This window comes from Mobula hypostoma, chromosome 4 (assembly GCF_963921235.1).
Source record: "Mobula hypostoma chromosome 4, sMobHyp1.1, whole genome shotgun sequence".
Classification (NCBI taxonomy): Eukaryota; Metazoa; Chordata; class Chondrichthyes; order Myliobatiformes; family Myliobatidae; genus Mobula; species Mobula hypostoma.
Window position 1 is genome coordinate 94,613,315 of NC_086100.1, and position 23,770 is coordinate 94,637,084.

The 23,770-nt window shown below is 43.5% G+C and overlaps 1 protein-coding gene across 5 annotated transcripts in view; it reads right to left on the bottom strand.

Annotated features, from left to right (window-relative positions):
• Positions 1-23,770, bottom strand: part of LOC134345467 (cilium assembly protein DZIP1L-like) — a 237,246-nt gene that overhangs the window by 207,701 nt on the left and 5,775 nt on the right. For 2 of the 5 annotated variants that reach the window (XR_010017710.1, XM_063046168.1), the window contains exon 2: positions 2,395-2,979. Coding sequence is in view for 4 of the 5 variants with exons in the window: in XM_063046168.1 (XP_062902238.1) it covers positions 2,395-2,904 (510 nt within the window). In the remaining variant the exon portion in view is untranslated. Of the gene's footprint in view, positions 1-2,394; positions 2,980-7,246; positions 7,321-19,212; positions 19,298-21,609; positions 21,724-23,770 lie in introns of those variants that run through there. The other 3 variants (XM_063046169.1, XM_063046170.1, XM_063046172.1) reach the window with 3 other exon arrangements.

Below are 23,770 nucleotides of genomic sequence, written 5' to 3' on the forward strand. Positions count from 1 at the left end.
TTCACTGTGATCATGGCTGATCATCCACAATCAGTATCCAGTTCCTGCCTTCTCCCCTTATCCCTTGACTCCGCTATCTTTAAGAGCGCTATCTAACTCTTTCTTGCAAGAATCCAGAGAACTGGCCTTCACTGCCTTCTGAGGCAGAGCGTTCCACAGAACCACAACCCTCTGTGTGAAAAAGTTTTTCCTCAACTCCGTTCTAAATGGTCTACCCCTTATTCTTAAACTGTGGCCTCTGGTCTGGACTCACCCAACATCGGGAACATGTTTCCTGCCTCTAGCGTGTCCAATCCTTTAATAATCTTATGTTTCAATCAGATCCCCTCTCATCCTTCTAAATTCCAGTGTATACAAGCCCAGTCGCTCCAATCTTTCAACATATGACAGTCCCACCATCCCGGGAATTAACCTTGTGAACCTACGCTGCACTCCCTCCATAGCAAGAATGTCCTTCCTCAAATTTGGAGACCAAAACTGCACACAGTACTCCAGGTGGGGTCTCACCAAGGCCTTGTACAACTGCAGAAGGACCTCTTTGCTCCTATAGTCAACTCCCCTTGTTATGAAGGCCAACATGCCATTATCTTTCTTCACTGCCTGCTGTATCTGTATGCTTACTTTCAGTGACTGATGAACAAGGACACCCAGATCTCATTGTACTTCCCCTTTCCCTAACTTGACACCATTCAGATAGTAATCTGCCTTCCTGTTCTTGCCACCAAAGTGGATAACCTCACATTTATCCACATTAAACTGACAAAGCAAAGCAGGCAACATATTCACATAACACTTCTGGGAATCAAAGATAAAGCTACGGATGCAGAAAATTTTGTGAATGGGCACAAAAGATGCTGGAAACACTTCAGGCAGCATTTGTGAGAAAAAGTTTAAAAGCTTTCTAACTTTCCACCTGGTATGGGAGGGGGCATCTACAGAACAGGATCAAAAGAAGCGCAGAGAGTTGTAAACTTAATCAGGTCCATCATGGGCACTATCCTCCATAGTATCTCGGACACCTTAAAGGCAGCATCCATCATTAAGGACCCTCGTCACCCAGGTCATGTCTTGTTCTCATTGCTACCATCAGGAAGGGGGTACAGAAGCCTGAAGGCACACACTCACTGATTCAGGGACTGCTTCTTCCCCCTGCCATCCGATTTCTGAATGGACATTGAACCCATGAACACTAACTCACTACTTTTTTATTTCTATTTTTGCTCTACTTATTTAACTATTTTTTAGTTAAATGTAAAACAACAAAAATACACAGACACATACACCTACTTACACCTATGTGGATATTTTTCTATTACTATGTATGCATTGTACTGCTGCCGCAAAGACAACAAATTTCACAACATACCTGTGTGCCAATGGTATTAAGCCTGATTCTGATTTCTCTGATTTAGAGTCTCAAACCCAAAACATTAACTGCTTTCCATCCCAGAGACACTGCCTCACACAAATTTGTGTAAAACATAAGCAACACCTTCACCAGAAGGAAAACAATCCTGTCAAGGCTCTATTGCAGGGATCCCAGTCTTTTTTGTGCCATGGACCCCTACTATTAACCAAGGGGTCCATGGAATCGGCCATATTTGAAATAAACTTTCATATTATCTAAATGGAAAGATAATGTGGGTGAGTAATGTGCAGAGGGACCTAAATGTTCTTGCTCATAAGCTGCAAAAAGTGTGAGCACTTGCAGGTGCAGCAAGTGGTTAGTAAGGAAAATAATAGTGGTTATCTCAAAAGGACTGTTGTTTTGAAATAATGTACACGGTGTTGATGAAGCCACACCTGAAGTACTGTGCACAGCTTTGGTCCCCTTATTTAGGAAAAGGCATAAGAGTTACATCATTGGACACAGTCTATAAGAGAAAAATAAAATGACTCTTTCCTTCTTTCTTTCTGACAGATTCACTAGGCTATATTCAGGGATAAGAAGGCTGTCCAATCATTAGTGGTTAAAGAAATTAGATAAGTATCCTTCTCAATTTAGAAGAATGAGACTGGTCTTATTAGGATATACAATATCTTTCAGGAACAGGATAGATATGGTAGGGAGAGCACACGGTTATGACAGGGGGATGGTCATTTAAGACTGAGGTCTGCAGGAATTTCTTCTCACAGCAGGTGGTGAATCTCTGAACTTCTCTGTCGTGGAGGATTACGGAAGCTGGATCATTGGGCGATTTAAAGGAAGCAGATTGTTCAAAGACCAAGGAATTGCAAGCTCTAGGGAAATGGCAAAGTAGAGGAGATGAGGCCTGGGGCAGATCAGCCAAGATCGTATTGAAAGGTGGTGAAGGCTTGAGAGACAAGTGACCTACTCTCACTAATAAACAGGCAAATCTTTACAAATAGGACCAAGGTTGAAGGCACAAGTACCTTGTGATAGTTATTGGCTCCTGCCTGTACGAGCAGCTGAAGAGTGGCAATCATCTTCTTGCGGCGTCGGCCCTCCTCTTTCACTGCCTTCAGCTCCTCCGTCTTCTTAGCTATTTCCTCCCTGCTCTTCTCCAACTCTTCCATGGTCAACTGCAGCTGCTCCTCCAGTGCTTGAATGCTGCTTGTGAAGAAGTCCTGAGAGTGAAGAAGGTATTCTGTGTTTAGTTGGGCTAACTTGAATACCTTCAATAAGACTGGGTCAACCAAGTTCTGACAGCAGGGACATCTTTCAGAGTCCAAGTTACAGAAGGTCACACTCATGATGTTCTCCTGGAGGGCAGAAATATCCAGTTCTCTGGCCACTCGCTCCACGTCTATAGCACTGAACCGCCTCCAATCTACGCTTTCGTGTCTTGAACGGAATTTGAAGGCAGGCAACCCACCAGTGCTCAATGGCAAGTTACCAAAGCCCATTCCGAATCCCGTGTACTGGCTCTGCGATGATATCATTAACTCTGCTTGGTGATAAAGCTGTGGTGTCAGGCGGAGGAACTGAGGTCGGTAATAGACATTGCTGAGGAACGGCTGTGGAGGACAAAAGGAAACATCATTATCAAACCCTCCTGTTTTAAGACTACCATCTCCACAAACCTATGAACAACACACCCCATTCTCAGAAGCTACCTAACCATTTATTTTCCCAATCAGAGAAATGCTCATCATTTGGCAATACTTCAGCTTTCATCCCCATCCATTAAGGAGGTTGCACACAAGAATTTCTTTACGTCTAATCTTAAATTGCGCTGCACAATTCGTGAACAATCCGCACCAACAAGACCTGTGGATGACATTGCGACACAGCTAATAGAGCCATTGCCTCAGAGCACCAGAGATCTAGTTCAATCCTGACTTCCAGTACTCTGTGCAGAGTTTATACGTTTCCCCTGTGACTGTATGGGCTTCCTTCAAGCTCTGATCTGATTTCTTCCCAAATCCTAAAAACGTGTGGTTTGGTTGGTTAACTGGCCATTGCAAAACTTTCCTTGTGAAACTTTCCTTACGTTGTCCCCAGATGAGAAGTAAAATGGCGGGAGACTTTTGACGGGTTTGTAGGATTACTGCAAATGCTTAAGAGTCGGCACTGACTCACTGGGCAGAAGGGCCTGTTTCCATTCTGTATCTCACTTTGACTCCATGACAATCCCATTACTTGGCACCACGTCAGAAGTGCAGCTGGATTCTTCATAAATATAGTCTTCTGAGGCAAAGTATGACAAGGAAGCAAGTTTGGGACAGAGGATGGTGTGGGGAGGAAAAGAGTGAGTCAGTGCAAGAGTACAGAAAAGTTGCCAGAGAGGCCAAAGAAGTAGAGTTGAGAGGGAATTCACCAATTGTAAACTGCTTGGTGTGGGAACTAAATGGGAGGACAAATGAGTTCCCACTGAGCACACACCGCATAGGAAGGCAGCAAATAATGGACAATAGGTGCTTCCCAGAAAAGAGGGCAATACGTTGAGGTGCTCAAGAGAGGAAGCAGGAAACCAAGGGAAGGAAGATCACTGACAAACTAGAGAAAAGCTGCAGATGCTGGAAATCCAAGCAACACACACAAAATGCTGGAGGAACTCAGCAGGCCAAGCAGCATCTATGGAAAAAAGTACTGTTGATGTTTCGAGCCGAGACCCTTCAGCAGGCCACAGGAAGATCACTGCACTGTTTGGATGGGGATATGACAATAGGTGAAGTCACAAGACACCTATTCATCCCTTTGAACAGCTTAAACCAATAGGCAGTCCTTGTCTCTATCACCTCTCACTTACAGCTGCTCCAAGAAATTGTAATTCATTCAACTGCCTTTGCCTGCAAGGAGCTCTAAAGCCCTGACAGTAAACGACAATGATTTAGTGTTGCTGACATCAGTTTCATTCTGTTCTCAATGCTGAAAGCTTTGCACAGGTGCGAAGTCCTCCTTTGTGGGGGGGAAGCAGTTGATGTGTGCAGAGGGGGAAGGGATAGTAGTATTGTGACCAGTAGCAAAGGAACTCCACTTCCTTGATACTGGTGAATGCTAAATTCTGTTGGTTGAAGCAAATAGCAATAGCTCACCAACAGCAAAGTTTTTTTACCCTCGTTAAGCACGTTTATACTCATAGTAATACTCAATACAGTTACAGGATGCACATATTCTAAAAGGTTACTGACTCCATAAAGTGCTGTAAAGACTACAAACTTAAGGTTGCATTGGTGGTATGCTTGTTCATTACTCTGTCTGGCTGGATCATATTCCAAAGTTCAAAGTAAATTCATTATGAATATATGTATTGTATATGTCAGCGGTCCCCAACCACAAAGCATGTGCTACCGGGCCGTGAGGAAACAATATGAGTCAGCTGCACCTTTCCTCATTCCCTGTCACGCACTGTTGAACTTGAACATAGGGTTACTATCTGGTATTTGCCGGGACATCCCGTATATTGGGCTAAATTGGTTTGTCCCATACGGGACCGCCCTCGTCCCGTATTTCCCCCACTAAGGTACAGCGTTCGTATGAAACCTTTCGTGCCAAAATGGCGTAAAGCGAAGAAGCAATTACCATTAATTTATATGGGAAAAATTTTTGAGCGTTCGCAGACCCAAAAAATGACCTAACAAATCATACCAAGTAACACATAAAACCGAAAATAAATAACACTAACATATTGTAAAAGCAGGAATGATATGATAAATACACAGCCTATATAAAGTAGAAATAATGTACATACAGTATAGTCTGGAAGATGAAGCAAAACCGATTTGTGGGGGGAAAAAAATCGACACGTACGCACATGCTCACATCACATGCACACGTCACGCATGCGCACACAGGTGCCCATGCAAGGTTTCATGGTCATGGTAGTCTTTCTTGGGGTAAAGTGTCCGGGGATTTGACTGCTACTTTTGTCCCTTATTTGGGAGTGAGAAAGTTGGCAACCCTTACTGTAAAAGACATGTTGAGGTGAGTTTAACCCTACTTGAACACCCCCCGCCCCCATCCGGTCAGCAGTCCGCCAGAATATTGTCAATATTAAACTGGTCCATGGTGCAAAAAAGATTGGGGATCCCCAGTATATGTCACCACATAATATCTTGAGATTCATTTTCTTATAGACATCTCAGTAGAATAGAGAAATACAATAAAATCAATGAAAAACTACATCAAAGATTGACAAACAACCAATGTGCACAACCATTTAGTGATCTACCAGCTTGCCACAGAGAAACTATAATGGAAAACAAATAAAGACCGGTCCCAGGGCCAAAACAATAACAATTGTTGCTTTCTCCACAGTTTCTCCAGCATTTTCTGTTCGTTTAAAACTGAGAAATCATACTTCTACTCTGGATACCTGTTAGGAAGTAAGGAAGATTTCAAACTCTTCAACACAAAGAAATCATCTCCTTCAGCCAACCTTCCTCTGTCTTGCACCCATCTAAGCAAAGAGTGCTAATATATTTTCTTTTCTCAGAAAATGTATTAGATATGTTTTCTAACATATCCTGAGATATTCTGCTCCCTCCGCAACCTTCCACATACATCAGACAACAGCTCTACTTCACCATCATGGTCGTATTCTACCCAGTGGCAAATTTGATATTGCTTTGAATTAGGAACAAAAGTCTCCAAGTTGACCAACCTTCCTTTCCAACTTCCAGTAAAATTCCAGATACCACATTGGCTCCTTTCCTTGCATCCTAACCTCAACAATCTTTTTGACCGGGTGGACCTTCAAACTCATCTTAGCAACCGTAACTGTACTTTTAGCCCAGCATCACTACCACAAGTCCACCAGTCTCTTTTCCACCATCATCCTTGTGTCAATCTCCAGACTGCCCAAAGTTTAATCATATGCAATACAAGGATTCCCTCATCTGCAACAATCCTGAATTAAGGTTTATTCCCATTTGATCCTTGACCTTGCCAACTCTAATTGGGCCAAAATTTCAAATTCAATTCTTTCCCTATTTTCCCAACTCTCCTCCATGTGCTTACCCCCTCCACGTCTTTACAACCTCCTCCATGTCTTAATCACTCCCTATTTTTATAACCTCTATAGGCATGTCTGCATGTACCATCTATTACCCACAATCACCCACATAACTCACCCGCTAGTTATCAGACTCGTTTGTCGCACATGTTGAATCCATCCATAGCAAGCACTCAACTCTACTTCCTTTTTTACGGATAGAAACCTGCCCAAAATCTGCATCTTTAACCACAAATCACTCACCTCCCACAACTTTTCTCCACTTTGCCACACGTCCAGTTCAGACTCTATGAATTGCTTTTGGGCAATTTTCTGTTATTAGGTTCACCATTCTCACCAAGGTTTAGAAAGAGAAAATGCAGTTAGGAGCAGACTGGCAGTTTGCTCACTTTTAGGGGCATAAAAAAAGCAAATAAAATAAAGATGTAATAAAGCTTATGTAATACAGTTGTTAAATTTCCTAAAACCATGTAATAAAAACTCTTATAGGGAAAGCAAGGGACAAGTTTTTCCCACAAACATAAATTCTGAGAAGGAGGCATTAAAACTTCTAAGTAGTGTGCATAATTCCTGCAGGATGCAAAGAGCATGACAATATGCAAACAGCAAACTGGCTATCAGATTTTCATGTCTTGTTCAATTAGCATTTCTAGAACTAAACAGCATTGGACTGCAGGGAATGGTGCAGTCCATCATACAGTGCACTTTATAAAATGAGAATTTACTGTCCTGTGGTAGGCATCATCATTGGAGGAAAAATAGGCAGGAATTCATAAAAACTTTTAAAGCGTCATTTATCTTATTCACAGTAAACAACAAATCCATACTTGTCCAGCTTCTTAACCCTTACGAGAAAGTACATTCATCTGGGAGTTGCAGAGGAGCGGGCACAGGCATTCACCTAAGGCCAACAAACAGTCAGATTAATATTTCATACAGGCATTGAGGTATACAGGAAGCAAACAGCCTTACAGCCCAACTGGTCCATACTGACAAAGATTCCCATCTAAGCTACTCCCATTTGCCTGCATTTGACCCATATCTTTCCAACAATTTCCATTTACCCCTTAAATACTGTCAATGTACCCGCCTTAAAAAGGCAAGGGTAAAAAGACTCTTGATAGGAGTTATATACAGGCCCCTGCACAGTAGCCAGGATGTGGGATAAATATTTCAACAGGAAATAGAAAAGGCATTTACTAAAGGAATGTTACAGTCATCATGGGGGATTTCAGTACGCAGGTAGATCAGGAAAATCAGGTTGATGCTGGATTCCAAGAGAGGTAATTTGCAGCATGCCTATGAAATGGCTTTTTAGAGCAACTTGTGATAGAGTCCACTACAGCAATTCTGGATTGGGTGTTACGTAATGAACCAGATTTGATTTGGATTCTAGGGTAAAGGAACCCTTAGGAGACAGTGATCATAATATGATAGATTTCACCCTGCAGCTTGAAAGAGAGAAGATAAAGTCAGGTGTATCAGTATTACAGTGGAGTAAAGGCAACTACAAAGGTATGAGAGATTATCTAGCCAAAGCTGATTGCAAGGGGACACCAGCAGGGATGACAGCAGAATAGCAATGCCTGGAGTTTCTGCGGGAAATTAGAAAGGCACAAGTTAGATACATCGCAAAGATGAAGAAGCATTCTAAAGGGAGGATGAGGAAACAGTGGCTGATAAGGGAAGTCAAAGCAAAAAAGAGCGTATATAATATAGCAAAAATTGGTGGGAAGTTAGAGGATTGGGAAGCTTTTAAAGAACAACTGAAGGCTACTAAAAAAACTATAAGGAGAGAAAAGTTTTAACATATAAGCTGGCCAATAATATCAAAAAGGATATCAAAAATTTTCAGTTATATAAAGAGTAAAAGAGAGGTGCTGGTTGGAACATGACACTGGAGAAGAGTAATGGGGGACAACAAAATGGTGGATGAACTTAATAAGCATTTTGTGTCAATCTTCTCTCTGGAAGACATGAAGTATAGAAACATAGAAACATAGTAACATAGAAAATAGGTGCAGCAGTAGGCCATTCGGCCCTTTGAGCCTGCACCGCCATTCAGTACGATCATGGCTGATCATCCAACTCAGAACCCTGTACCAGCCTTCCCTCCATACCCCCTGATCCCTTTAGCCACAAGGGCCATATCTAACTCCCTCTTAAATATAGCCAATGAACTGGCCTCAACTGTTTCCTGTGGCAGAGAATTCCACAGATTCACCACTCCCTGTATGAAGAAGTTTTTCCTCATCTCGGTCCTAAAAGGCTTCCCCTTTATCCTCAAACTGTGACCCCTCGTTCTGGACTTCCCCAACATCAGGAACAATCTTCCTGCATCTAGCCTGTCCAATCCCTTTAGGATTTTATACGTTTCAATAAGATCCCCCCTCAATCTTCTAAATTCCAATTAGTATAAGCCTAGTTGATCCAGTCTTTCATCATATGAAAGTCCTGCCATCCCAGGAATCAATCTGGTGAACCTTCTTTGTACTCCCTCTATGGCAAGGGTGTCTTTCCTCAGATTAGGGGACCAAAACTGCACACAATACTCCAGGCGTGGTCTCATCAAGGCCTTGTACAACTGCGGTAGTACCTCCCTGCTCCTGTACTCGAATACTCTTGCTATGAATGCCAGCATACCATTCGCCTTTTTCACCGCCTGCTGTACCTACATGCCCACTTTCAATGACTAGTGTATAATGACACCCAGGTCTCGCTGCACCTCCCCTTTTCCTAATCGGCCACCATTCAGATAATAATCTGTTTTCCTGTTTTTGCCACCAAAGTGGATAACCTCACATTTATCCACATTAAATTGCATCTGCCATGAATTTGCCCACTCATCTAACCTATCCGAGTCACCCTGCATCCTGTGTCACCAAGTACTCCATAACCTCATCCTTAACAATCGACTCCAACAACTTCCCAACCACTAAGGTCAGACTAACTGGTCTATAATTTCCTTTATGCTACCTTCCTCCTTTCTTAAAGAGTGGAGTGACATTTGCAATTTTCCCGTCCTCCGGAACTATGCCAGAGTCCAAAATTTTTGAAAGATCATTACTAATGCCTCCACAATCTCTGCCACTACCTCTTTCAGAACCCTGGGGTACAGTTCATCTGGTCTGGGTGTCTTATGCACCTTTAGGTCTTTCAGATTTTTAAGTACCTTGTAATAGTAACTGCACTCACTTCTCTTCCCTCCCACCCTTCAACATCTGGCACACTGCTAGTGTCTTCCACAGTGAAGCCTGATGCAAAATACTCATTTAGTTCATCTGCCATCTCCTTGTCCCTCATTATTATTTCTCTGGCCTCATTTTCCAGCGGTCCTATATCTACTCTCATCTCTCTTATATTTTTTTACATTCTTGAAAAAGCTTTTTCTATCCACCTTGATATTGTTTTCATCTTTTCCCTCCTTGTGATCCTTTTAGTTGCTTTCTGTAAGTTTTCAAAAGCTTCCCAATCCTCTATCTTCCTGTTCATTTTCACTTCGTCTTATGACTTCTCTTTTGCTTTTACATTAGCCTTGACTTCTCTTGTCAGCCACAATTGTACTATTCAGCCATATGAGTATTTCTTTGTTTTTGGAATACATCTATCTTGCACCTTCCTCATTTTTCCCAGAAACTCAAGCCATTGCTGCTCTGCTGACATCTCTGCCAGCATTTCCTTCCAATTCACTTTGGCCAAGTCCTCTCTCATACCACTGTAATTTCCTTTACTCCACTGAAATACTGCTATGTCAGATTTTACTTTCTCCCTATCAAATTCCAAGTTGAACTCAGTCATATTGTGATCACTGCAACCTAAGGGTTCCTTTACCTTAATCTCCCTGATCTCCTCCGGTTCATTACATACTACCCAATCCAGTAAAACTAATCCCCTAGTAGGCTCAACAACAAACTGTTCTAAAAAGCCATCTCGTAGGCATTCAACAAACTTACTTTCTTGAGACCCACTACCAACCTGACTTTCCCAATCTAGCTGCATGTTAAAATCTCTCATGACTATCATAACATTGCCCTTTTGACACACCTTTTCTATTTCCTGTTGTAACCTGCAGTCCACATCCCGCTACTGTTGGGAGACCTGTATATAACTGCCATCAGGGTCCTATTACCCTTGCAGTTTCTTAACTCAACCCACAAGGATTCAACATCTTCAGACCCTATGTCACATCTTTCTACTGATTTTATGCCATTCTTTACCAGTAGAACCATACCACCTCCTCTGCCCACATTCCCATCCCTCCAATATAACGTGTAACCTTGGACATTCAGCTCTCAACTACAACCATCATTCAGGCACGATTCAGTGGTGGCCACAACATCATACCTGACAATCTGTAATAGTGCAACAAAATCACCCACCTTATTTCTTATATTCCATGCATTTAGAAATAACACTGAGTACTGTATTTGCTTTCCTTTTTGATTCTGCATCCCTAATGCACTGATACTCACCCTGCCGGCTGCAATTTTGTTGTATCATCTGCCTGTCCTTCCTGACAATCTGACTGCTTTTTTACTATCTTTGCTTTTTTACCATCTTTGCTTTTTTACCATCCGTCGTATCCTGAGCCCCTTCACTCCGGTTCCCATCCTCCTGCCAAATTAGTGTAAACCCTCCCCAACAGCTCTAACAAACCTGCCCGAGAGAATATTGGTCCTTTCGGGATCAGGTGCAACCCGCCCCTTCCCAAGAAGAGATCCCAATGATCGAAGAACCTGAAGCCCTGCCCCTTGCACCAGCTTCTCAGCCATGCATTAATCTGCCAAATCATCCTGTTTCTACCCTCACTGGCGTATGGCACAAGTAGTATTCCATAAATTACTATCCTGGAGGTCCAATATGTACCAAGACAACTGGCTGTTCTCCCTCCCCCTCCCAAATGCTGTCGACACGATCCGAGACATCCCTGGCCCTGGCACCTGGAAAGTAACATACCATTCGGGTGTCCTGTTCACATCCACAGAATCTCCTGTCTGTTCCCCTGACTACTGAGTCCCCTATCTCTACCACTCCCCTCTCATCCCTCTTTCCCTTCTGTACCACAGACCCATGCTCAGGTTGAATTGGTGGTGAGGAAGGCAAATGCAATGTTAGCGCTCATTTCAAGAGGACTAGAATATAAAAGCAAGGATGTAATCTTGAGGTTTTAGAAGGCATTGGTCAGACCATGTTAGAAGTATTGTGAGTAGTATTGAGACCCTTATCTAAAAAAGGATGTGCTTGCATTTGAGAGGGTGCAGTGGAGGTTTACGAGAATGATCCAGGGAATGAAAGGCTTAGCATATGAAGAGTATTTGATTGCTCTGGGGCAGTACTCACTGGAGTTTGGAAGAATGGTGGGAATTCTCACTGAGCCTAATAAATATTGCAAGGTCTAGATAGAGTAGACATCGAGAGGATATTTCCATTAGTAAGAGAGTCTAGGACCAGAGGGCACAAACTCAGAATACAAAGTTATCTCTTTAGAACAGAGATGAGGAGGAATTTCTTCAGCCGGGGGTGGTGAATTTGGAATTCATTGCCACAGATGACTGTGAAGGTCAAATCGCTGGGTATATTTAAAGCAAAATCTGATAGGTTCTTGATTAGTAAGAGGTCAACAGTTACCGAGGAAAACAGGATAACAGGGTTGAAGAAAAGTAAATCAGCAGTGATAAAATGGCAGAGCAGACTCAATGGACAGAATGGCCTAATTCTGCTCCTCTGTGTTATGGCCTTATTATGGTCATATATTGTGTTAAATTGTTTAAGGTGAAGATTTTAGAAGCTGTAAGTAGGGTCTGTCTTCCCTTTCACTCCAAAATAACTGGCAATAACCCCAAGAGAATCGCTGGGCCTCTACATTATTTTTACGGATCATCATTGTTTTCTGTGAACATGTTCTTGCTATATTAATCTAATTATGAGGAAGATTTTTAAAAGGACATTTGAGAATGTAATTATATACACAGGTCCTTACCACACACTAAGTGCCATACCAGAGAATTTCACACAATATTTAATCTAGTTTGGTCAAATATCCAAATCAAAAAAATGTAAATCACTGTCAAAAAGAAATTAAATGTACCAATCTAAAGCAAAAAGAGTGATAATGAAAAGTGAACTCTACTTAGGGCAGGGGTTCCCAACCTTTTTTATGCCAAGGACCCCCATCATTAACAGAAAAGTCCGTGGACCCCAGGATAGGAACCCCTGACTTAGGGCATTGGAGTTAAGAGATAAAAATCACAAGTCTTTTCAGCCAATTCAGCCATTTTGTTGTGTTTTTATTTTTCCCATAAAGATCGACACACATAGTCAAAGCTTGCACCTTATTTTTAATAATCCAAGAGGTTTAACTACACATCAGATCCCAGCAATACATTATCAGTGGACATAAATGAGTCAATGGATGAGAAAACAAAACACAGGCTGTTTTTCCCCTCTGTCCAATAACTAGGAAAGTCCTCACAGATGGGTCGTGAAACCTCACTCGGGAATGTCAGCGATGTAATATTTACTAAAAAATGTCTATTTTAAACAACTATGACAGTAAGTGTTCATCCAGTCATCCAACCAGGAATCACTGATCACCACATACTCATTCAGCAGAGCCCACTCCTCGCTCAGGGTGTAAGATCATGATTCACAACTCACCGGGTGCTACACCCTGAGATCAGAGCTTGCTACCTATCATAGCTGTGTTTTACCTCAATTGCTTGCAACCGCACAGGAAGGTAGCTGTTTTTAAATAAGCTTGGACTATTAAAGTTACAGTAAGCTATTAGGTGTCCTAAGGATCAGAGCACAAATACACCAACCAAGGCCATAAAAATAAATAAACTCAGCACTGGACTTTATTTCCCAAGGGAAAGAATCAAAAAGTTAGGAAGTTATGCCAAACCTGCGTTGAACCTTCATTATACTACACTTAAAAGTTACTAACGAGGGTGCAAAAATTCAAGTTATCTTAAATTGTGACTGAGCCTGCGCCCCCCCCCCGCTGTTCACACAAGAACATAAGAAGACACCTGCAGCAGAAGGCCACTCAGCCCCTCAAGCCTGCTGGGGTTCTATCGAGGTCCCTGATCTGCAACGGCACTCAAATGCAGTTCTTCACAGCAATGAGTTCCCACTCTTGGAGCTCACCGACCGACCGGCCGTTTTCCGACTTTCTCCAGGCACGGCATGGAAGGTGCCAGGACACAGTGCTGTGGGTGACTGATTTGAGGCCAATGCTGCCGGCTGAGGCACTGTTTGAGAAGGCACGAAGGCACAAAGGCACATCAGGATTTTGTAGCAATATACATGCAGACAAAGGTCTCCGTAGTTGGTTGGTTGAGAGAGATATATATATAATATATATCTCTCTCTCTCTCTTCTCTCTCTCTCTCAGAGAGTTTCCTGCCGATTCTCGCGTCAGAGAATCGTGGAATAAAAAGCGATGCAGCAATGGGTGACATCTCTCTGTCACTTGTTAGTGAGAGAGGGAGAGAGAGAGCCTATAGCACGTCATACTGTTAGGTAAACAATAGTTTTTGTTGTCCACAGATCATGGACTCTCTTTGGGGGCTTTGCTGTTCGTTGGTGACGGTGGGTGCCGGTGCTTTCCGCCGAAATGAGTGGGGGGAGGGGGAGGTTGATGCTTTACTGCTGCTTGTGCGGAGGAGGGGGGAGATGGGGTTCTGATGTTCTAACATTTTTCTGTCATTCATTCTTTTGGGGTTCATCTGTTTTCATGGAAGAGTAAGAATTTCATGTTGTGTACTGTATACATTCTCTAATAATAAATGGAACCATTTGAACCATAAGACATTGGAGCAGAACTAGGCCATTCGCCCTATCAAGTCTGAAGCACCATTTCATCATGGCCAATCCACTTCCCTTTCAAGCCAATTCTCCTGCCTTCTCCTCATAACCTTTAATGCCCTGACTAATCAAAGGAAACCTCCTTTTAACATCCCCTCTCTCCAGGCCTTTCAACATTTAATAGGTTTCAATGAGATCCGCCCTAATTTTTCTAAATTCTAACAAGTACAGGCTCAGAGTCTTCGATCGCTGCTTATATGATAACCCTTTCATTGCTGGAATCATTCTCGTAAACCTCCTCTGAATCTTATCGAATGCCAGCACATACTTTCTTAAACAAGGGGCCCAAAACTGCTTATAATACTTCAACTGAGACCTCACCAGTGCCTTATAAAGCCTCAGTATTACATCCTTGTTTTTATATTCTAATCCTCTTGAAATGAACGCTAACATTGCATTTGCCTTCCTCACTACTGATTCAAACTGCAAATTAACCTTCAGGGAATCCTGTTTGAGTACTGCCAAGTCCCTTTGCGCCTCGGATTTTTGAATTTGTTTTCCTGATTAGAAAATAGTCAATTCCTTCTACCAAAGTGCATGGCCATATACTTGTCAAGACTGTATTCCACCTGACACCTCTTTGCCTATTCTCCTAATCCAAGTCCTACTGCAGCCGCTCTGCTTCTTCAACACTACCTGCCCCTCCATCTAGCTTTATGTTGTTCACAAACTTGGCTACAAAGCTATTCATTTCATCATCGAAAGCATTGACATACAACATAAAAAGAAGTGGTCCCAACACAGTCCCCTGTGAAACACCACTAGTCACCAGCAACCAATTCAAAAAGGATTGCTTTATTCCCACCCTTTGCCTCCTGCCATGCAGCCAAAGCTCTATCCATGTTAGTATCTTTCCTGTAGTACCCTGGGTTCTTGTTTAGTAGCCTCATGTGTGGCACCCTGTCAAAAGACTTCCTAAAATCCAAGTACACATCATCCACCCATTCTCCTTTCTCTACCCTGCTCATGTTTCTTCAAAGAATTCCAACAGGTTTATAAGGCAAGATTTTCCCCAATGGAAACCATATTGACATTGGCCTATTTTGTATGTGCTTTCCAAGTACTCCAAAACCACATCCTTAACAATTAACTCCAAAATCTTCCCAACCATTGAGGTCAGACTAACTGGCCTATCATTTCCTATATTCTGCCTCCCTCCCTTCTTGAAGAGTGGAGTGACATTTGTAATTTTCCAGTCTTCTGGAACCATTCCAGAATCCAGTGATTCTTGAAAGATTACTTCCAATGCCTCAACAATCTCTTCAGCTACCTCGTTTACAACCCTGGGGTGTAGTCCATCAAATCCAGCTGACTTATCTACCTTCAGATCTTTCAGATTCCCAAGCACTTTTTCCTTAGTAATAGCAACTACATTCACTTCTGTCCCCAGACACTCTTGAACTTCTGGCATACTACTAGTGTCTTCCACAGTGAAGACTAAACCAAATAGTTATTCAGTTTGTCCGTCATTTCCTTGGCTCCTGTTACTATCCCTCCAGCGTTATTTTCCAGCAGTCCAATATCTACTCTCACCTTTCTTTTACTCCTTGTATATCTAGAAAAATAAATTGTTAATATTGGCTAGCTTACCTTCATATTTCATCTTTTCACCTCATTTTTTTAATTGTCTTCTATTGTTTTTTTAAAATTTCCCAATCCTCCAATTTCCCATTAATTTTTGCTATATTATATGCCCTCTCTTTTGCTTTTATGTTGGCTTTGACTTTCCTTGTCAGCCATATTTACATCATCTTGCCTTCAGACTATTTTCTCTTCTTTGGGATGTATCTGTCCTGCGCCTTCTGAATTGCCGCCATTTACTTCATCCATTCCTGGTCTGCTGCCATCCCTGCTTGTGTTCCCTTCCAAACAACTTTGGCTGGCTCCTCTCTTATGCCTCTGTAATTCCCTTTACTCCTCTGTAATACAGATACATCTGACTTTAGCTTCTCCCTCTCAAATTGCAGGGTGAATGCTGTCGCATTCTGATTACTATTCCTTTCCCTTAAGCTCCCTCATCATATCCGGTTCATTACATGACACCCAATCCGGAATCACAAACAAGAGAAAATCTGCAGATGCCGGAAATCCAAGCAACACACAGCATGCAGCCTCTATGGAAAAGAGTACGGTCGATGTTTCGGGCGGAGTCCTGCTGAAGGTTCTCAGTCCAAAACATCTACTAACACACATCAAAGTTGCTGGTGAACGTAGCATGCCAGGCAGCATCTCTAGGAAGAGGTGCAGTTGATGTTTCAGGCCGAGACCCTTCGTCAGGACTAACTGAAGGAAGAGTGAGTAAGGGATTTGAAAGTTGCAGGGGGAGGGGGAGATCCAAAATGATAGGAGAAGACAGGAGGGGGAGGGATGGAGCCAAGAGCTGGACAGGTGATAGGCAAAAGGGATATGAGAGGATCATGGGACAGGAGGCCCGGGGAGAAAGACGGGGGGGGGGACCCAGAGGATGGGCAAGGGGTATAGTCAGAGGGACAGAGGGAGAAAAAGGAGAGTGAGAGAAAGAATGTGTGTATATAAATAACGGATGGGGTACGAGGGGGAGGTAGGGCATTAGCGGAAGTTAGAGAAGTCGATGTTCATGCCATCAGGTTGGAGGCTACCCAGACGGAATATAAGGTGTTGTTCCTCCAACCTGAGTGTGGCTTCTTCTTTACAGTAGAGGAGGCCGTGGATAGACATGTCAGAATGGGAATGGGATGTGGAATTAAAATGTGTGGCCACTGGGAGATCCTGCTTTCTCCGGCGGACAGAGCGTAGGTGTTCAGCAAGGCGGTCTCCCAGTCTGCGTCGGGTCTCGCCAATATATAAAAGGCCACATCGGGAGCACCAGATGCAGTATATCACCCCAGCCGACTCACAGGTGAAGTGTTGCCTCACCTGGAAGGACCGTTTGGGGCCCTGAATGGTGATAGGGGAGGAAGTGTAAGGGCATGTGTAGCACTTGTTCCGCTTACAAGGATAAGTGCCAGGAGGGAGATCAGTGGGGAGGGATGGGGGGGACGAATGGACAAGGGAGTCGCGTAGGGAGCGATCCCTGCAGAATGCAGGGGGGGGGAGAGAAAGATGTGCTTAGTGGTGGGATCCCGTCGGAGGTGACGGAAGTTACGGAGAATAATATGTTGGACCCGGAAGCTGGTGGGGTGGTAGGTGAGAACCAGGGGAACCCTATTCCTAGTGGGGTGGCAGGAGGATGGAGTGAGAGCAGATGTACGTGAAATGGGGGAGATACGTTTAAGAGCAGAGTTGATAGTGGAGGAAGGGAAGCCCCTTTCTTTAAAAAAGGAAGACTCTCTCTCGTATCCCTTTTGCCTATCACCTGTCCAGCTCTTGGCTCCATCCCTCCCCCTCCTGTCTTCTCCTATCATTTTGGATCTCCCCCTCCCCCTCCAACTTTCAAATCCCTTACTCACTCTTCCTTCAGTTAGTCCTGACGAAGGGTCTCGGCCTGAAACATCGACTGCACCTCTTCCTAGAGATGCTGCCTGGCCTGCTGCATTCACCAGCAACTTTTATGTGTGTTGCTTGAATTTCCAGCATCTGCAGAATTCCTGTTGTTTGCGTTTTTAAAAACATCTACTATACTTCTTTGCATAGATGCTGTCTGGCCTCCTGAGTTCCTCCAGCAATTTGTGCGTGGTACCCAATCCAGAATTGCCGATCCCCTAGTAGGCTCAATCACAAGCTGCTCCAAAAAGCCATCTCAGAGGCTTTCCAGAAATTCTCCCTCTCCAGATCCAGCATCAATCCATCAGCAAATCAGCATACAGAGCGGAGGTACAGAACTTAGTGAGCTGGTGCTCAGAGAACAACCTGTCTCTTAATACAGCAAAGACTAAAGAGCTAATTATCAACTTTGGAAAGTCACGGGATGACGAGTACGCTCCAGTCTACATTAACGGAGACATAGTTTTCCGATGACTCTGCCATAGTTGGATGCATCAGCAAGGGAGACGAGGCTGAGTACAGGGCTATGGTCGGAAACTTTGTCACATGGTGTGAGCAGAATTATCTGCAGCTTAATGTGAAAAAGACTAAGGAGCTGGTGGTAGACCTGAGGAGAGCTAAGGTACCGGTGACCCCTCTTTCCATCCAGGGGGTCAGTGTGGACATGGTGGAGGATTACAAATACCTGGGGATACGAATTGACAATAAACTGGACTGGTCAAAGAACACTGAGGCTGTCTACAAGAAGGGTCAGAGCCGTCTCTATTTCCTGAGGAGACTGAGGTCCTTTAATATCTGCCGGACGATGCTGAGGATGTTCTAAGAGTCTGTGGTGGCCAGTGCTATCATGTTTGCTGTTGTGTGCTGGGGCAGCAGGCTGAGGGTAGCAGACACCAACAGAATCAACAAACTCATCCGTAAGGCCAGTGATGTTGTGGGGATGGAACTGGACTCTCTCACGGTGGTGTCTGAAAAGAGGATGCTGTCTAAGTTGCATGCCATCTTGGACAATGTCTCCCATCCACTACATGATGTTCTGGGTGGGCACAGGAGTACATTCAGCCAGAGAATCATCCCACCGAGATGCAGCACAGAACGTCATAGGAAGTCATTCCTGCCTGTGGCCATCAAACTTTACAACTCCTCCCTTGGAGGGTCAGACACCCTGAGCCAATAGGCTGATCCTGGACTTATTTCATAATTTACTGGCAAATTTACATACTACTATTTAACTATTTATGGTTCTATTACTATTTATTATTTATGGTGCAACTGTAACGAAGACCAATTTCCCCCGGGATTGAGAAAGTATGACTATGACTATAGTGGAGAGTGTCCAGCTTCAGGTTTCTGGGAATACACATCTCAGAAGAACTTACATGGTCCACTAACACCACAACAATAGTTAAGAAAGCACAACAACACTTGTTTTTCCTCAGGACGCTGAAGAAAGTTGGTCTACCTGAACAGATGCTGGTGATCTTTTACCACTGCTTCATAGAGAGCATCTTATCATACTGCATCTCTGTATGGTATCTCAGTTGTACAGCAGCTGATAGGAAAGCACTTCAGCGGGTTGTCTCTAGCGCACAGAAGAACATCGGGACGCAGCTCCCAGCCCTGGAGGACACCAACAATTCTCACTGCCTATGGAAAGCTACAAGCATCTGTAAGGACAATACACACCCATGAAATCATCTGTTTGAACTTCTTCCATCTGGCAGACGTTGTAAGACTTTCTATACCCACACTTCCAGACTGAAAAATAGCTTTTTCCCCAGAGCTACTATTGCTCTGAACCAATCGATCAAGTATCATCCATAAATTTGTTATAATGCTACTTTAATACTGGTTTTATGGCTGTCGTGCATCTGAGTTGTGCTTTTGTACTGCTGGACATTGCTTGTACTGGCTGGTTACTTGATTTTACTTATTGTTTATTTATTTTATTTGTTGTTTTATAGCATTGAGTACAAGAGTTGCAAACTCATTTTCGCTGTATTGGTGCATGACAAATTGTACTATGCAATGACAATAAAGATATTTCATTTCATTTCAAATCTATCAGTATATTGAAATTCCCCATAACTAACGTAACATTGCCTTTTTGACATGCTTTTTCTATCTCCTGCTGTAATTTGTAGACCACATCCTGGCTTCTGTTCAGAGTTCTGTAAATAACTCCAGTCAGGGTCTTCCTGCCTTTATTTGTGACTCTCCCACTGGTGAAAACCTCTACATTGTCACACTCCCTTCTGAGGCTCTCCGTTAGTCAGAATCGACCATGGATGTTACATCCTAGCTATCTACATAATCAATAAGCAAGCCAGTATGCAAGCCAGGGCAGTACAACATGGAAAGCAAGCTGTTGCCCATGCAACAGGTACACCCTGTCCAAGCAGCTGGCGAATCGAAAGGAATTACAGAGACCGATACAGTTTGTCACCAGTGGCATCACAGTCAACATTGAACTCAATGTAGTGTTGCCTAAGGGACGCCATCACCGGATCTTTCCTCGGGGTTTACTCCCAAAGCCTTCCCCATGAGTGGGTATAGATCAGTTTTCCTTCTCTTAGATGGGATGCCAACCATGGCTGACACGCCCCATATGCCCGGAAGCTCCCTTAGGATCTTACACATTTAAACGTCACTCTTATTCTTCTAAACTCCAAAGAATACAACCCAAATTGTCTACCCTCTCTTGGTACAACAACATTGCATGAAGAAATGTCAGGGTACACAAAGGACAAACGTACTGACTCTTTTATCCCTGAGAGGAGTGGCCAAGAACTGACACAATGGAGGTCTTCAAAATGATGACTGACTTCGATAGTGAATGCAGTGAGAATGGCTCCATTTCTGGAAGAGAAAACTAGAGGCTGTCCATATAGAACAGTTACCAAGAAATCCAAGGGATTTCAGAGGAAACTCTCATGCTGAGAATGTGGAGCTCACCGGCATGTGCTGATTGAAGAAAATAATAAAAATGCATTTAAGGGGGACTTCGATAAGCACACACGAGAGAAGGGAAGTGAGGGTTATGCTGATAGATGAGAAATACAGGAGGAATATGTGTGGTACAGTACTGTGCAAAAGTCTTAGGCACATGTAATTCTGTTAAGCAAACATGCTTTCAAAAATAATAAAAAGAAGTTTCTAAGCATCAAAAAGTTTACTATAAAGAGTAGTAAACAGTAAAAACTAAATCAAATCAATATTTGATGTGACCACCATCAATTTTGTTGGGTATACTGTTGTGCAATGTTGTAAGAAAATCAGCTGGTAGGTTGTTCCAAGCATCTTGGAGAACTTGCGGCAGTTCTTCTGCAAACTTTGGCTGTCTCGCTTACTTCTGTCTCCCCAGGTAACCCCAGACAGCCCCGAAGATGTTCAGAATAGGGCTCTTTGGAGACCATACCACCTGAAACCGTACAAAAGATCTAGGATGCCTAAGACTTTTGCACAATACCGTATATCCTACTGTTTTAAGTGGTTTGCAGTGACTTTTTGACCTGTACATAATAGCTAGCAGTCAAACTACACACAAAAGCCCACAGTCCATTATCCAGTGCTTACCATGTCTACCACACACTCCGATCAAAAACCTAAAAGCTTCCAAATGCAGCAAACAGCATGTACTCCCTCCTTAGTGTGGTTATTTGTATCAGTTACCCAGTGCCTGGAAACAAGGGAGCTATGTGCTTGGACACACCCAGATCTTTTGTCTCCTGCTCAGAACAATCACACACTCGCGAAAGCATTTAACAACATGCAAAACCAGGGCTCAAATATGAAAACGTAAACTAAATGTTTTAGAGAGAGTAACACTATTAGGTGTCCCTTTAAATGTGAAACCTACCTGGACTTTGAGAAACTGTCAAGCTCAGATCAACACACACAAAATGCTGGAGGAACTCGCATCTAAGGAAATGAATAAGCGGTCAACATTTCGGGCTGAGACTCTTCTTCAGAACTGGAAAGGAAGAGGGAAAACATCAGAATAAAAAGATGGTGGGGGGGGGAAGGAGAATAAAACAGAAGGTGATAGGTGAAGCCAGGTGGGTGGAAAGATAAAGGGCTGGAGAAGAAGGAATCTGATAGGAGAGGAGAGTGGACTGTGAGAGAAAGGGAAGGAGGCAGGGCACCAGGGGCAGGTGGCAGCCAGCTGAGGAAAAGTATGAGGCGAGAGTGGAGGATATAAGGAATGGGAAGTGAGAGGGGAAAAAAGAAAGAAAAATTACCAAAATGAGAAATCAAAGTTCATGCCATCAGGCTGGAGGCTACCTAGATGGAATATGAGGTGTTACACTTCCACCCTGTCAGTGTCATCAGAAGAGGAGGCCATAGACCGACATGTCAGAACAGGAATGGGGATAGGAATTAATTGGAAGCCACGGTAGCGTAGCGGTTAGCGTGACGCTATTACACTCGGGGTGTCCTGGAGTTTAGAGTTCAATTCCAGCGCCGTTCTGTAAGGAATCTCTGTAAATTGTCCTGTGGTTAGCTTAGGGTTAATCAGGGCTGTGGAGTTGCTGGGCGGTGTGGCTCGAAGGGCCAGAAGGACCAGCTCCACACCATATCACAAAATAAATAAATAAATAGAAAACATTGGCCACTGGCAAGCTCTGCTTTTGGCAGATGGACAGAAGGAGCTCGACTGCAACTTACTTCTGGTCTTACTGGTGTAGAGGAGACCACACCAGGAGCACCCAATTGGACACAGTAGACAACACCAACAGATGCGCAGGTGATACACAGGTGAAATGTCCTGGAAAGGAAAACCTCATCCTGGGAACAGATGTGGCATAGTCAAACAAACTGAAGAAAGGGAATAGCATTTTTACAAGATACAGGGTAGGAAGAGATATAGTCAAGATAGTCATGGGAACTGGTAGGTTTATAAAAGAAGTCTGTAGACAATTTGTCTCAGAGATGGAGACAGCAAAATCAGGAAAGGGAAAAGAGGTGTCAGATATGGTCCAAGTCAACTTAAGGGCATAGTGGAAGTTGGAGGCAAAGTTGATGAAATTGACAAGCTCAGCATGGGTGCTTGAAGCAGCACCGATGCAGTTGCCAATGTAGCATAGAAAGAGTTTGGGAACATTACCAGGGAAATGTGGAGCATGGACTATGTTCCACATAGCCAATGAAAAGACAGACATAGCTGGGGTCCACGCCTGTGCCCATGGCTACCCTTTGAGTTTGGACAAAGTGGGAAGAACCGAAGGAGAAATTGTTGAGGGTGAAGATCAGTTCTACCAGACAGAGGAGGGTGGTTATTGAGGGGAACTGGCTGGCATTGTGTTCCTTATATATACCGTGGGTTACTCATAAAGACACATATTCTGGAAGAACATAACTAGAACTTTTATTTAACAGCAAACAGCAACCATGTCTAACCTACAAGCTTCTCGATCATTCTGTCATTTCTGCGCAAGCTCACAACTCTGTCACGTGACACATGCTATCACCACAGTTGGGTGTTCTATTGAGAAAGAAGCAGAGAGCTTTCAGGTAAGCTTTCAGGTCTTCTTGACTGGGGATAGATTGTATAGGAATGAACATCCATGGTGAAAATGAGGTGATCAGAGCCAGGGAATTGAAAGTTGTTAGGGAGATTGAGAGCATGAGACGTGTCATGGACGAAGGGTGATAGAATGGAGTTGAGGTATGAGGACGCAAGTTCAGTGGGGCAGGAGCAGGCAGATACAATGGGCCTACCCAGACAGTCAGATTTGTAGATCTTGGGTAGGAAATAGAACCGTACAACGCGGCCTAAGGGACTATGAGTTTGGTGGCAGTAGATGGGAGATTTCCAGGGTTGATGAGGTTAGTGATGGTGCAGGAGACAGTGGCCTGACGGCCTAGAGTAGGTTCCTTTTCATGGAGTAGGTATGAGGTGTCTCAGAGTTGACGCCTGGCCTCTGCAAGGTAGAAGTAAGTCCCCCACACTACAACACCACCCCCTTGTTGTGGTAAGGTTGGAGTTGGTGCGGAGAGAGTGCCTTCAGTGGGGGTAA